Genomic DNA, 15244 nt, shown 5'->3' with positions numbered 1-15244 from the left:
GACTTGTGCTATGGGCTTGGAGTTGGCCTCTAGTGTTGTACGCCACATCCCCATTGAGTTCCTGATGAAGGCTCTTAGGGTCCCATTGATCTTGTACAATTCTAGGCATTCCAGTATCCAGCTGTGGGGCATTGAGTCATAGGCCTTCTTGTAATCAATCCAGGCAGTGCACAGGTTTGATTACAAGAACCTATATATATATATATAATTGTAGGTTGTGTATCCTTCAGGTGTTAATGGGGTTATTGAAAATGTGTATATGTGCGTATGTGTGTATATACGTATGTATGGATAGATAGAAACATATATGTGTATATATTTTTAAAAAAAAAATTACATATAACATATAATGTAATTGCAAGGAGGTATTTCTGTAGTCTATTGATACTAGATAGTGGAAAAGGGGTGGGATTAAATAAGCTTATGCTTCTTCCTGCTCCTTTTTGAACATGGACGTTATTTGGAGTTGTGGTTGCTCGTTTTCCTTTTGTTTGCTTTGTTCATTTGTCTCTTTTAATTCTATTTTTTTTTATACTTTTTCAACATGTTCAAAATAAAGATTCAATCAATCAATCAATCAAGTATCCTGGAGAGGATAAAGAGCTGGTCCAGTGTTCCGCGACCAGGACGAAAACCGCATTGTTCCTCCTGTATCCGAGGTTCGACTAACGGACGAACTCTCCTTTCCAGCACCCTGGCATAGACTTTCCCAGGGAGGCTGAGGAGTGTGATCCCCCTGTAGTTGGAACACACCCTCCGGTCCCCTTTCTTAAAGATGGGGACCACCACCCCGGTCTGCCAGTCCACAGGTACTGCCCCTGATCTCCACGCAACATTGCAGAGGCGTGTCAACCAGGACAGCCCTACAACGTCCAGAGCCTTCAGGAACTCGGGGCGGACCTCATCAACACCAGGGGCTCTGCCACCAAGGAGTTGTTTAACTGCCTCAGTGACCTCGCCCCCGGAAATTGGCGGGTCATTCCCCTCATCCCCAGACTCTGCTTCCTCCTCGGAAGACGTGTCAGTGGGATTAAGGAGGTCCTTGAAGTATTCCTTCCACCGCCTGACAATTTTCTCAGTCGACGTCAGCAGCGCTCCGCCAGCACTATACACAGTGCAGGTAGAGCACCGCTTTCCCCTCCTGAGACGTCTGACGGTTTGCCAGAATCTCTTCAAGGCAGTCCGAAAGTCTTTTTCCATGGCCTCTCCGAACTCCTCCCACACCCGAGTTTTTGCTTCAGCCACTGCCCGAGCCGCATTCCGCTTGGCCTGTCGATACCTGTCGGCTGCCTCCGGAGTCCCACAGGCTAACCAAGCCCGATAGGACTCCTTCTTCAGCCTGGTGGCTCCCTTCACCTCTGGTGTCCACCATTTGGTTCGGGGATTACCACCACGGCAGGCACCCACCACCTTGCGGCCGCAGCTCAATGCAGCAGCTTCGGCAATGGAGACGCTGAACATGGTCCATTCGGACTCAATGTCCCCGGTCTCCCTCGGAATGCTGTTGAAGCTCTGCCGGAGGTGTGCGTTGAAGATCTCGCGGACTGGGGCCTCTGCTAGACGTTCCCAGCACACCCTCACTACGCGTTTAGGTGCACCAGGTCTGTCCAGCGTCCTCCCCCGCCAACTGATCCAACTCACCACCAGGTGGTGATCAGTTGACAGCTCAGCCCCTCTCTTTACCCGAGTGTCCAGAACATATGGTCGCAGGTCTGCTGATACGATTACAAAATCGATCATCGACCTACGGCCTAGAGCGTCCTGGTGCCACGTGCACTTATGGACACTCTTATGTTCGAACAGGGTGTTCGTTATGGCCAAACTGTGGTTAGCACAGAAGTCCAATAACAGAGCACCGCTCGGGTTCAGATCAGGGAGGCCGTTCCTCCCAATCACGCCCCTCCAGGTCTCGCTGTCGTTACCCACGTGAGCATTGAAGTCTCCCAGCAGGACAACAGAGTCTCCAGGTGGAGCACCCTCCAGCATCCCCCCCCCCCCCCCAGGGACTCTAAGAAGGCTGGGTACTCTGAACTGCCACTCGGCGCATAAGCGCAGATGACAGTCAGGACCCGTTCCCCGACCCTAAGGCGCAGGGAACAAACCCTCTCGTCCACCGGGAAAAACCCCAACGTACCGGCAGCAAGCCGAGGGGATATTAGGATACCCACCCCAGCCCGCCGCCTCTCACCAGGGGCAACTCCAGACTGAGACAGAGTCCAGCCCCTCTCCAGGAGACTGGTTCCAGAGCCCAAGCCATGCGTAGAGGTGAGCCCGACTATATCTAGCCGGTACCTCTCAACCTCACGCACTAACTCAGGCTCCTTCCCCACCAGAGAGGTGACATTCCATGTCCCTATTGCCAGTCTTGGCAGCCAGGGGTCAGTCCGCCAGGGCCTCCGCTCCTGGCCGCCACCCGACACACAATGCACCCGACCCCTATGGCGCCTCCTGCGGGTGGTGGGCCTGCGGGAGGATGGGCCCATGTCTCCTCTTCGGGCTGTGCCCGGCCGGGCCCCATGGACTAAGGCCCGGCCACCAGACGCTCGCCCTCGGGCACCCTCCCCGGGCCTGGTTCCAGGGCGGGGCCCCGGTAACCCTATCCCGGGCAGGGTAAACTGTTCCCTCGGTGTCCTTTTCATAAGGGTCTTATGAATCGCTCTTTGTCTGGTCCCTCACCCAGGGCCAATTTGCCATGGGAGACCCTACCAGGGGGCAAAAGCCCCCAGACAACATAGCCCCTGGGATCCCTGGGACACACAAACCCCTCCAATACAATTTTACTTGTTCAATAACTCCAATGAAAATCTCCCAAAAAGGCACTAGCTCTAAGTTACCCACAAAAGTAAGACCAAGGGGAAAGAAGATAAAGTCGCTTTTGGAACCAACCTCACCAAACGTTACTCCTCGCTTCACTTTTCAGTCCTGGAGGTTGTTGTGTAGTGAAGAAAACTGCATATCAGCAGGGCGTGTGTAGGAATGAAATTCACTAGAACTTTTCCACTAAAGAGGAAAGTAGCTTTTAGGAAGTTTGCATTACGTAAAAATAATGTGCCTCAAACCCAGTCCCAGGGGGTCACAGGCTAGTGTACTCCCAGTGCTGGTCCCAAGCCCAGATAAATGGGAGGACCATGTCAGGAAGTGGAAGAATCTGTACCAGGTCATATAAGGAGATTCATTCGCGGTGGAAACCCCTCGGGGAAATAAAGGTACTTTGGGCTGCTCCCTTATGTACACAGTTTGGACCTCAGCACCTGAGAAACACAGTTTTGTGATTGGAATTATCTGTTATCACTTTTCATATGCACAAGTATGAATATACACTTTTAATGTCTTTAATATAATAATGTTAATTGACGTAATACCAACTAAAAGCCTTTCAGTTTTCATTATAGTTCTGTCTTCCATACAGCACTGTACTCTTACATATAAAAGTGAACCATGAGCCTCTGATAAACTTACTAACATTCCTCTATATCGTCACGTGCTGTGCTTTTTTCCATCAGCTGTAATGCATGCAACTACAGTTTTACATTCTTACTTAATTGTGACTGTTGTTGCTTTTTGTCCCACAGCTTCAGCTTTAACCTACCTCCATAAGAAGAGGATCATTCACAGGGATCTGAAACCAGAAAACATTGTGCTGCAGCAGGGAGAGAAGAGAGTGAGTTAAAGACCCAGTGAAGCCCTTTGGTGGGATAAATACACCCAAACCACATTAAAGAGGCTTTTTGCCTCTATGTGGTTTGTATTGAATTAGTACAAAACACTTGCCTCTGTTATGTGCATTTATCCTTGTACTGAATATTTAATGTGGAAAGTCCATTTTTATACTTGAACTTGGAGTTACAAGGAACCTTTGGGATCGCCCTACTGCTTAGCTTCCTCTACGGGCCTCTCTTTTATTTTGTCCATTATGTAATAAATCATTGCTTGTTATCCTCCTCCGCCTCTGCAAAAGGGTACAGGAAAGTCAAGAATGTTATATAACCGAGGGCAGACATATTAAAGATGTTATAGATGCATGTTTATGCAAAGACTATTGTTTATAGAATCCAAGCCAAATTTAAGTTGGCTCGGATTCTGTTAAGTTTATAGATTTGCATGAACACTTGTTTTCCTCATGCATGGTAGAGAAACTGTAAAATTGGAATACAGGCTTGGTTTATGGCTTGGAAGTTATTAAGGTACAAGTTGTTGATTTTTCTCACTCATGTAGTCACTCAGCATTTAAAGGAACATTTCAGCATTTTGGGAAATATATTTATATTCTTTCTGTCAGAGAGTTAGATGAGGAGTTTAATGCTGCACTCATATCTTTGTATTAAATATGACGCCAGCTGGCTCATAATACTAGAAATGAGGGGAAACGGGAACCCTAGCTCTGTTGGATACTAAGAAAATCACCACTAACGATCATGTTATACATTGTTGATCCCAAAAGATATACAGTATCAACATTAATTTGCAGTTCTGTGAAGGTTGCATGACTATTTCTCAGATTTGAGCACTTATCAGACAGCTGCATATGAATGTGCTAATGATGCAAAAAAAAAAGCTTAATAACTTTCATTAAACCTTGAGTGGAGCTATCATGCTTTTCCCTTTTGTTTGGCATACATGTACTGTTACATTGGTGGACGCTGGTGTTAAACATGGGCAAATGAAATTATGAAGTCAGTGTCTGTAAAAGTAATCTCTGTGATCTGAACACTCCATTTTGCTCTGTAATACAAGAAAGAGAGGGTATACCTTTATTATGGACCATGTCAGGCCCACCCACCTACATCCTGTTTAAACCTTCTGTTTTTAAGGAAGCAGTGAATGAACAAAAGGTTTGCCTTAAATGTTTCAAACAGTGGATGATCTGTTTACGATAAAGAAGTGTTATTTTGAACTGTGAATCATACAAAGGAACTCTACAAGAGTTCAAGAATAAAACGTATGTAGCCGTCTGTCTGTAATTTTAAGAACAAATGATTCTAACTAATAACACTTTTCTTCTTTCCCCTCACTCCTAATCTCAGTTGATCCACAAGATTATAGATCTCGGCTATGCTAAAGAGTTGGACCAGAGCAGTCTTTGCACATCATTTGTGGGAACCCTGCAGTACTTAGTAAGTACTAACAGCTAAAACTGTTACAGCACCCTCCTCATCACATTAGCTGAACCTTAATGCTTTTTCTTTCACTTCTTTCAGGCTCCAGAGCTCATAGAAAGGCAGAGGTACACGGTCACTGTGGACTACTGGAGCTTTGGGACTTTGGTGTTTGAGTGTATCGCAGGATTTCGGCCTTTCCTGCCAACGTGGCAACCTGTTCCCTGGTATTGCCACATTTGAAATGCTCCTATATCTGAAGTTGTCATTTGTTCTATATTTGCATCAGTTAAAATAAGAAAGCGTCCAGAAAATGTTCACTATTTCAGCTTAATATATATAATATGACCAATTAATCTCAAATCAAAAGAAAAAGAACTTGGAAACAATGGAAGGAAATTTTAAAACAACAAACCTGCAGAACCAGCCTATCATTCCTTTTTAGTCTTTATTTCGGCAGTCTGGGTCCATACTCGAGCTTAATAACTTAAACAATGTTGTTATCTAGGGTTAAGCAATGATAAGCTTTGTTGCAGATAAATATTATTTTTCCGTAACAAGATTTTAACACAGTGAATATAAAAATAAGTAACAGTTGTCCAAGAATTGCAGGATGTCACTTGTGCCAATACCAGTGCGGCTTGTTTCTCACTCTTGCGATGAATGAATAACATGAAACTCTAGGGATGTCTGCTAAATAGAGAGGAAAAATACTCTTCCCATTGCTGGAAAACCTAAGTGTTAGTGTCCAGTTGCAACCAAAGTGAAGATAAAATAGAAAAAGTACTGCACTTTTAAGAGAATAAAATATTAAACTAAATTGTATACAATTGATTTTTATGTTTTAGGCACAACAAACTCAGGCAGAAGTTGGACAATATTATTATTGTCTACGAGGACCTCACTGGGGACGTCCGCTTTTCCGAACACATCCCTCAGCCCAACAACCTCAACAGGTATGTTCATACAGGACAGACACATGAAAGTGCTGGATTTAAACTCATGTATCTCAGTCTAATGCAATAACTGTTTGGCAGTCTGTTATTAGAGAAGATGGAGAGGTGGCTGAAGCTGATGTTAAAGTGGTCTCCTCAGGAGAGAGGCAAAGACCCCAGTGCTACCCCCAGCGACTGCTTCTCCCAGCTGGAGCTCTTATTGCAAATCAAGGTTAACAGAGAAATTAATTGATTTATTTGACTGATTTATACAACAGTGTCCCTGCATTACATAAATAACCTCAGGGACTCATAATAGTGCTATAATTAAAGGAAACTTCTGCTCAAATTTTACAGGATGTGAATCTTTAAAAAAATAATACTACTAATAATAAATTTATGTAACATTCACTTGTTTAGTCTTATGCTTTTGGATCTCCTCTGTTCCCTCAGCTGGTTCATGTCTTGAACATGTCGTCTGCAAAGATTCTCACTTATTCAGTATCCGATGATGAGACGGTGGCCAACCTGCAGCTAAGAATAGAAAAGGACAGCAACATCCCTGCAGCCAATCAGGAGCTGCTGCTCGAGGCGGGGTTGGCCTTGGAGCCTCATGCGTTGGCCACACAGTGCGCCGTAGATTACGCAGTAATTTCCAACAAAACAAAAACACACTCCTTTCACAGAATATTCTACATGTGACTATGAAAATGTATTGATTTGTTGCTTTTGTTAATGTTTGTCTTTAGGAGATAGATGGGAGAAGAACAGACTTTCCTCTGGTTTTCCTCTTTGATCGTTCCTCTTGTGTTTATGAACCTCAGTTTGCTCCCCGAACTCTCCCTGAAAATATCCGCTTTGTCCGTAAGTCCAAAGATAAAACCTATTTTATCTTATGATATGATTGTGATTGTGTCATTTCTGTTGCTTTCACTTTGTTTCAATTTTACAACCACTCATATGTGAGTCTATCCTTCTGTCTCTCTTTTTTTCCTCTCTTTTTTCCTAGAAACTGACCCTAACTACGTTCTGGCTTACAGCCCTCTGAGGAGGACTTGTGGCCAAGCGTGGCACACCATCCGCTCTCTCAAGGAAGACTGGCAAAGACTGCAGCAGGGGCAGAAAGCTGCCATGTAAGATGTACACCAGCGCACATGCAAATCTCGTAAACATGCTTCTATTTATTTAAAAAAAAAAACATCTTATCCTTTTTCTTTCAGCATGAGCCTGCTGAGACACAACTCTTCACTGTCCAAACAGAAGAATGAGATGGTGTCCATGTACCAGAGACTCATTGCCAAACTGGATTTTTTTACCACCAGCCTTCACATAGACATGGATAAATACCAGGAGCAGACAGCCACAGGGATCGGTACTGTTACAATATTATGTTGGTAGATAGTAGCAACTTTACACTGCCACTACCAGGACTGCATTAATCTATCCTTAAAGATGCACCTTCTTTTTTAACTCTCTTTATGAACAGTCAGATTTAAGATAAGGAATGTATTATAATTACTAGCAGAAATGCTATAACTGGTATTGGTCAATAGAACATTGACATTATATTTTTATTTATTTACAATTATTTATAATTGATACTTTCAGACAGCTAATAAATATAAGTATCTGATAATGTGAATTTATAGTAAGAATAGACCGTGGATTCATACATTGTCAGATATATCATCCTTACATGTTCTTTCACTTAAGCTATTCAGGATAAGCATATCCCAGCTGTCATGGGACAAAAGGCAGAGTACACCCAGTCTTCTGCAGGCCTGCAGACTGTGCCATTGCACTGATAGAAACAACCATGGTGGTGCACCACCATGCTCTGTTAGGCTAAAGATACTAGACGTTACTGCTGTTTGACTGATTAGCACCTCTTCGGAGGTTTTTTTTTCCAAAAACACGAAATTGTCCACTTATACTTGTGACAAGTTTTTACAATCCACATAAAGGTTTTGTTATCCAGTTAATTTCTGTTGAATACAGGTAGTGGAAATAAGCTTCATACATACAGGGCGTGCCCTTAGGGAGCTCGGTCATTCAAGAAGGGCTTAGATTAAAGCTAATACTCCTCCACATCGAAAGGCGGTTGGGGGTGAGGTGTTTCAGGCGTGTCTGGGAGAAGTCCTGGGACAGAGCTGGATTGGAAACAACTCAATGTCCCCAGGTAGTGATACCCGGTTTAGCGGCAGAAAATGAATGGAAAGATAAAATTGACCAGTCAACAACTAATGAGAGCATAAACATCCAGAAATTTAGTTTCAGTTATTTGACTTTAACAGGAATTAAATTAATATTTTGGACAACAGTGGTTAATTGTTGTAACACAGCAGAATTTTTTTACTTGTAATTTCAGGGTTTTGTTGGGAACACGATGATCATATTGGAATGTTGTGGGGATGTGTCCCCTTCAGTGTGCGTATCCATTGCATGTATTGAACCTGGAGCTTGGTGGTGTCTATAAATGTCTCACTGTCTCCAAAGAGATATTATCAGTGAGATATTATGCAGACACGTTACACTTGTAATGAAAGCTGAGTTTAAGGATCGGTATACTCCGACCCATGAGTACTCTATGCTTAAGTAATCATGCAATAATGTAGTACAGAGTATTCAGGGCTGGGAATGTCAGTATTCTGGCGTCACAGCGGGTGTGAGATAGTCTGCAGTTATTTATGGCTTAATTTGGTTGTCTGTGGCTTTTACCTCAGGGGGAAACATTTATCCAAACTTGTCTGTCTAGAACAATGCAGTTTGCCACTAACTAATGACTAATGTCTTCTTACATTTTTTAGCATCAGACAAACTGCTGGGTGTGTGGAGAGAGATGGAGCAAACTGCTGTCAGCTGTGGTCAGGTAGATTTGACTTTTTCTCTCTGTGCATGTGTGCATAAAGAGTATTTATGTGTGTTTCAATAAGACTGAAACGTGTGGCTGTTTCTAGGTTAAGGTGAGTGAGTTGGAGGAGGAAATGATGCAGCTGCAGCCAGACATAGTGGATGTGCAGCGGCAGCCATGGAGGAGTGGAGAAGCCTTGGATACACTGTAAGTTTGAACCAAGCTTTATTGTAAAAAGAAATACATAAAAATAACAAAAGTGACTTCTCTGTGATCTTGTATCCTGCTCTCCTCCCCTCTTTGTTCCTCAGTGAAGGAAAAGCCATGGAGCTGTTCCGAAAACTCAGAGAGAAGCCCAGAGGTTTGGACTATTCATGCTTCAGTTCACTTTTTATTTAACAGCGGTCACAGCATCTCCTTGTGAAAATAAACCTCCTTTGACATTGTTTCAGTTTTCTTCCTTTTCCTTCCACAGACCAGAGGTGTTCAGGAGACAGTCAGGAGGTGGTGCGTCTAGTGGTTCAGGCTGTGCAGTTCTATGAGAAGAAGCTCAGAGATTTCTACACACACCTCAGGTAGTCAAACACATTTCTAAATCATTAAACAATATGCACTGGTGAGCTTTCATTTGGAAACTTTTGCTGTTAAACTCAAGATCCATTATTTGGTGTTGAAGAGCAAAGTTGGTATCAGTTTTCAAGGATACTCATCATCAGGCTGGGAAAACACAAAGGCATTCCCAAGCCAGCTGAGCAATATAATCTCTCCAGGGTGCTGTGTGTTTGGTTCCCCTCCTTGTGGGACATGCCCAGAACACCTCACCAAGGAGGCATCCTTGTCGGATGCCCGAAACACCACAACTGGCTCCTTCTGATGTGGAGGAGTGGTGGTTCTAGTCTGAGCCCCTTCCAGATGGCCGAACTCGTCACCCTATCCCTAAGGGAGAGGCCAGGCACTCTTCAGAGAAAGCTCATTTCCGCCCCTTGTATCCGCAATCTGGTTCTTTCGGTTACCTCGAGCTGACAACCCTAGGTGAGGGTAGGGATGTAGATTGACCAGAAAATCGAAAAGGCTTTGCTTTCACGCTTAGCTCTTACTTCACCACGACGTACCAATACAGTGTCCACATCACTCCAGCCAAAGCACCAATCTCCCACTCCTATTTTTTCCAAAAATATTCTGCATTACTTTACATAATCCCAACCATTGGTGGCTGTCAAACTGGACCCATGCAAAAGTACAGATGAAATAATGTTTAATGATGAATCAGTACTGTGAAGCCTTCTGGTGCTATGGCAGTCACTATGTTTCCATGAAGCCCAACACTACGACCAGAATTCTAGCAGAATAAAAATGTTCCACAAACTCAGCTCAATGAGAAAAAATGATGTCAAAGTGATCAAAATTTACAGTTTATGAAAACTGGTTTCAAACCTTAAACCTTTTTATAAACCAATCAGAAGAATAGCTGTTTCATGTGAGGAAAAACTGATTACACTCAAGCTGTTTTGCTTGTGCACATAAATGGGGATGTGTGCCAAGCGTGGCAGCTTCTCAGTTTAATTTGAATACAAACTCTCGCGTAATTAAAGAATCAACAGGAGCTCAGCAGTGACACCTACTGTGCTGAACAGCTGATACACATAAATATTTGGGGTATTAATCAAGCAAAAAGACAAATACACTACATATTCGTCATTTTCATGCATGCTCTATGTTCCAGTTATATGTGTCAGCACGTTAGCTACACGGGTGCTTCACCTTCAAATTCTGTTTTTATGTGTTATGCAGTAAGACTGCACTGTGCCGCCAGCGTGTGATGGAGTTACTGCCAAAGGTGGAGGGCGTGGTCCAGAAAATGGCGGAAAGCGAACAAGTGCTGATGAGTCTGCAGGAGAGACGACAGAGGGAGCTGTGGAACCTGCTCAAAGTCGCCTGTGTGAGCAAAAATGACCTGTTCACAAACACAAAGACACTTCCAATTCTGATCATAAGATAAGATAAGATAACTCTTTATTGTCATTGCACAGTCATACATAGTACAGTAGTACAATGAAATTGGAAAACTGTCCTACGTCGGCACTACATATAACACAACACGACACGATATGACACATCACAACGCAACAAACAACACAACACAGTATATTAACGTAGTATAAAAAAGAAGAATAAGTGTATGTGTATTGCACACTGTTATTATTGCACAATAATTATTATTGCACCTTGTTATAAATATAAATATTATTATTGTTATTGTTTTAAACATTGTTACCTCCCCCCTAAAAAAGTCCAGGGAGGCAGCCAGTCAGGTCAGCTATTTGCATTGATCAGGGCTATTGCCCTGTTGTAAAAGCTGTCCTTGAGTCTATTTGTTCGGGACCTCAGCAGCCTGAACCTCCTGCCAGACGGCAGCAGCTTAAACACCCGGTGTCCTGGGTGTGTGCAGTCCCGTAGGATGCTGCGTGCCCTCTTGAGACAGCGAGTGCTGTACAGGTCCTTCAGGGAGGAAGAGGATGTCCAATGATTTTTTTGGGCCATATTGATGACCCTCTGAGGGCAGGGATAGCTCCGTAGGTAGAGTGGTTGCCCCATGATCGGAAGGTCGGGGGTTCGATTCCCCTTAACAGCTACCCTGAGGTACCCCTGAGCAAGGTATCGTCCCTACACACTGCTCCCCGGGCGCCCAATGGCTGCCCACTGCTTCACTGAGTGAATGGGTTAAATGCAGAGAGCAATTTCCCCACGGGGCTCAATAAAGTACAATAATGTACACACTTTCTTCTTCTTCTTCTTCTCTGGAGTGCCTTTCTGTGTGCTGTGGTGCAGCTGGAGAACCACACACCGATGCAATATGTCAGCACACTTTCAATGGAGCAGCGGTAGAAGACGGTCAGCAGCTCCTTCTTCGGGTCAATTTTTCTGAGGATTCTCAGAAAGTGGAGACGCTGTTGGGCCTTGTTAGATTTGTATTGTTGATTGTCATTTATGCTTAGAAATATTTACTTATATATGCTTAGAGTTTTGTAATTAGTTGTAGATTGGTAGAGGTTTTGATCCTTGATAGTCTGCAAACTTTGTGTGTATTAGACAGCACTTTGGGAGCATGAGAGGTCATACCGTGTCTTATTATTTTATGGTAGGATTAACGTAGTTGCGTCTGTTCTAGTCTAAGTGCTCTTTGTTTAGATGAACTGCAGGACTTCCTCACCGTGTTATCTAGGATGAACCATCTAGGGTGAGGGGGAGGCTACCCTCTTCCTGACCAAGGATGTTTGACCCTTTGATCAGCAGTCCACACACACACACACACACACACACACACACACACACACACACACACACACACACAGGCAAGGTACTCTTTGTGTATGTAGACGTCATATGTTAATGAACTTATGCATATTCATGTAACCTCAATAAAAGGACAGTGATACGGGAGAACGGACGAGAGCTACTGGGGTCAAGCGAAGGAACGGCGTTTGTCCGGTTCTCTCCCGTGCACGAGTACCATGAAGAAGTTTGCCTACTTGTGTCTTGCTTAGCAGTGTAATTATATTGTCTTCAACGTTCCAGCGGATGGGTTCAAGCTACAAACCTAACAGGCCTTCTTTAAGACCGCAGAGGTGATAGAGCTCCATTGGAGGTCTGTGTCTATGTGCACACCCAGAAACTTGAAACTGGAGACCCTTTCCACGCACTCCCCGTTGATGCTGACAGGCTGCAGCTCGGACTTCCTCCTTCTGAAGTCAACTACCAGTTCTTTTGTCTTGGTGGTATTGAGGTCCAGGTTGTTGTCTACACACCAATCTGACAGCCTCTGAACTTCAGCTCTGTACGCAGTCTCATCTCCCCCTGAGATGAGCCCCACCACGGTGGTATCATCTGCAAACTTGATGACTGTGTTGTCTGGGTGGGAACTAACACAGTCATGTGTGTACAGAGTGTACAGTAGGGGACTCAGTACACTCACATACATATAGACTCATATACACTCAGCAGCCGCTTCATTAGGTGCACTTTGCTAAAGCTGATTTAGAATTACATTTTGAGAAACACTGGAGATTTTGGTCCATGTTGACATGAAAGCGTCACACACACAGAGTTGATGCAGATTTGTCAGCTCCTCATGATCCGTGATGTGAATCTGGAATTCTGAGATTTTATTATGTTCAGTAAATAAATTTGAAATGATTTGAGCTTTGTGATATGATGCATTATCCTGTCTGAAACAACATACTCAGGTAGACTGTGGCATTTAAACAATGCTCTGCTGATGCTGTGCCAAGATAATATCCCAACACCGTTACCCCACCAACAGCACCAGCAAGCCTGACACATTCAAAGTTCCTTAAATCACCGTTCTTATTCATTCTGATGCTCAGTTTAAACTTCAGTAGGTTGTCTTACACAAGCCTAAATGCAATGAGTTGCTGCCGTGTGATTGGCTGCGACTTATTTATGTTAACGTCAGTTGAATAGTTGTACTTAACAAAGTAAGCACACAAAATACAATTTGCTTACAGTTGTAGCCAGTAGTATATGTGTAATTTCTGTCTACTGTGATTATCAAGAGTGTTACATTTACTTTATCAGCTAATATTGACTAAAGTCCATCATCTTGTCTTACATAGAGTAAAGTTCGCAGTCCAGTGAGTGGGAGTCCTGATGGATTACGTACCCCGTCGTCAGTACTCACTCCCAGACACAGCTTACAACAACTGTGAGTGCACTCTCTCTCTCTCTCACTCACACACACACACACGTGAGTACTGGGATGTGAGGGTAGGCGTCCATTCAGACCCTAAAATTAATGATTGTAATATTGTTGAGGTGGTGTAGGCTTACGTTTATTTTTACATGCCTATACATGATGACTAACCAAAAGAATTTTAAACTAATTATATATTGTGGGATTTTGTTTAAAGACAACTTTTCAGAACATCTCAGATAGCACAGACACATAACAGGAATCCTAACAAAGTCGTCAGAGGAATGCATGAATAACTTTGGGTGTGTTTGCAGTGATGAGTCTCTTGTGGAGGAGAGCAGGACATTTGAGAGCCGCCTTCAGAGTTTGCTGCACGACACCATCCAGGAATCTGAGAGCAGTATGGAGGTGTGCAAACAGATGCATAGCAGCTGCATGGAAGTGTTTTGTGATTATTATTTTTTTTTAATTTTTTTATTGTTTAACTAAAACAATTGCCTTTTGTTTTTGTCCTAGATGCTGAGGGAGTGGACGTGGCTGCGTGGAGGCCAGGATTTCTCCAGTGACCTCTCATAAACTGAGTTTCCATCTTTGCAGATATGTAGTACTCTGCTGCCTCTGTGTGGATGGGCTGTCAAATTACACGTGGGATGTATGACGACAGTCTGAAGTGAACGTGTAGCAGTTTAAAAAAAAAATCAGTGAGATCGCTAACACCTTATTGGCTTTGTGAAAAAGAATAATTAAATCTATGTTCAGGATTAATGTCAGAGAGATTAATTGGAGTGTCATCTTTCATCTTAAACAGAACATTCTGGCTGTAATTCCAGTAAAGATTAAAATCTTAATCTCATATTACATATTTGTACATTCCTATAGGCTTATGGTTTATGAAGCACCTTGCACAGTTCTGACCCAATATCTGCATACAGCATGATTATTGTAAATAATCTTTTGCTGGATTTGTAAGACGATCTCTTTCTTAGTTTAAGAACTAATTTTGTTTCATCGTGATTGTTGGTCTTTGGAAACCACAGATGTTATTCTTAACAAATGTGTGCCTTGAGCTGCGTGTTCATATCTGGAACACTACTTTTTATTGCAGGTTTTATTTGGTTTAAGGGTGTGATTTAGAATTGAAAAGAGGTCTGTTTTAACCGTTTGCTCAGTAACTGTATGAATGTGTTTTTAAACCCACTTATGAATGCATGGGGAAATGAGGAATATCTTCAATAAGAGGAACATGTATCAAATGCAGCACAGTCCAGTATGCCACGAATAACTGCAAGTGTTTTGTTTATACTGTTGAATTGTTTTGACATGCTGGGTATGGCAATATTTTATACATTTTTTTAATCATTACCTTGAAACAATGAAAAAGAAGTTAAATGTGTGAATTTATCAAAACTGTGAATTACCACAAAACTAACATATTACTCTGGTCTGGTGTTTTGGCCTCATCGCAATTGTTTCCACATTTTTCTTCTCGTTTTCATCTTAAGCCCAACAATTAAAGGTAGTACTGTAAAGATCACACAAGGTGATGCTTATTATCAAGTATCTCGGAATTATTTTGTGTACAGACTTTATGCTGTTAAGATTGTAAAAATGTCAAACAAAATTAAATCTTGACTCTGGTAAGCAGGTTTAA

General features: G+C 42.9%; 1 protein-coding gene across 1 annotated transcript in view; it reads left to right on the top strand.

Moving 5' to 3' along the window:
- Window positions 1-15244, top strand: part of ikbkb (inhibitor of nuclear factor kappa B kinase subunit beta) — a 39279-nt gene extending 24035 nt beyond the window's left edge. Inside the window, exons 6-22 of the mRNA XM_085426021.1 lie at window positions 3573-3661; window positions 5025-5114; window positions 5199-5323; window positions 5945-6052; window positions 6134-6263; window positions 6485-6679; window positions 6781-6895; window positions 7041-7164; window positions 7252-7403; window positions 8839-8900; window positions 8989-9089; window positions 9194-9243; window positions 9358-9457; window positions 10674-10821; window positions 13517-13605; window positions 13908-14001; window positions 14110-15244. Coding sequence (XP_085282147.1) covers window positions 3573-3661; window positions 5025-5114; window positions 5199-5323; window positions 5945-6052; window positions 6134-6263; window positions 6485-6679; window positions 6781-6895; window positions 7041-7164; window positions 7252-7403; window positions 8839-8900; window positions 8989-9089; window positions 9194-9243; window positions 9358-9457; window positions 10674-10821; window positions 13517-13605; window positions 13908-14001; window positions 14110-14169 — 1832 coding nt within the window. The 3' untranslated portion in view covers window positions 14170-15244. The remainder of the gene's footprint in view (window positions 1-3572; window positions 3662-5024; window positions 5115-5198; window positions 5324-5944; window positions 6053-6133; window positions 6264-6484; window positions 6680-6780; window positions 6896-7040; window positions 7165-7251; window positions 7404-8838; window positions 8901-8988; window positions 9090-9193; window positions 9244-9357; window positions 9458-10673; window positions 10822-13516; window positions 13606-13907; window positions 14002-14109) is intronic.

Source organism: Rhamphochromis longiceps, linkage group LG12 (genome assembly GCF_057381845.1).
Source record: "Rhamphochromis longiceps isolate RC_006_pf linkage group LG12, R_longiceps_female_GT1.1, whole genome shotgun sequence".
NCBI classification, from domain to species: domain Eukaryota; kingdom Metazoa; phylum Chordata; class Actinopteri; order Cichliformes; family Cichlidae; genus Rhamphochromis; species Rhamphochromis longiceps.
The sequence above is the reverse complement of the archived record's forward strand: the minus strand, read 5'-3'. Positions and strand labels throughout refer to the sequence as shown.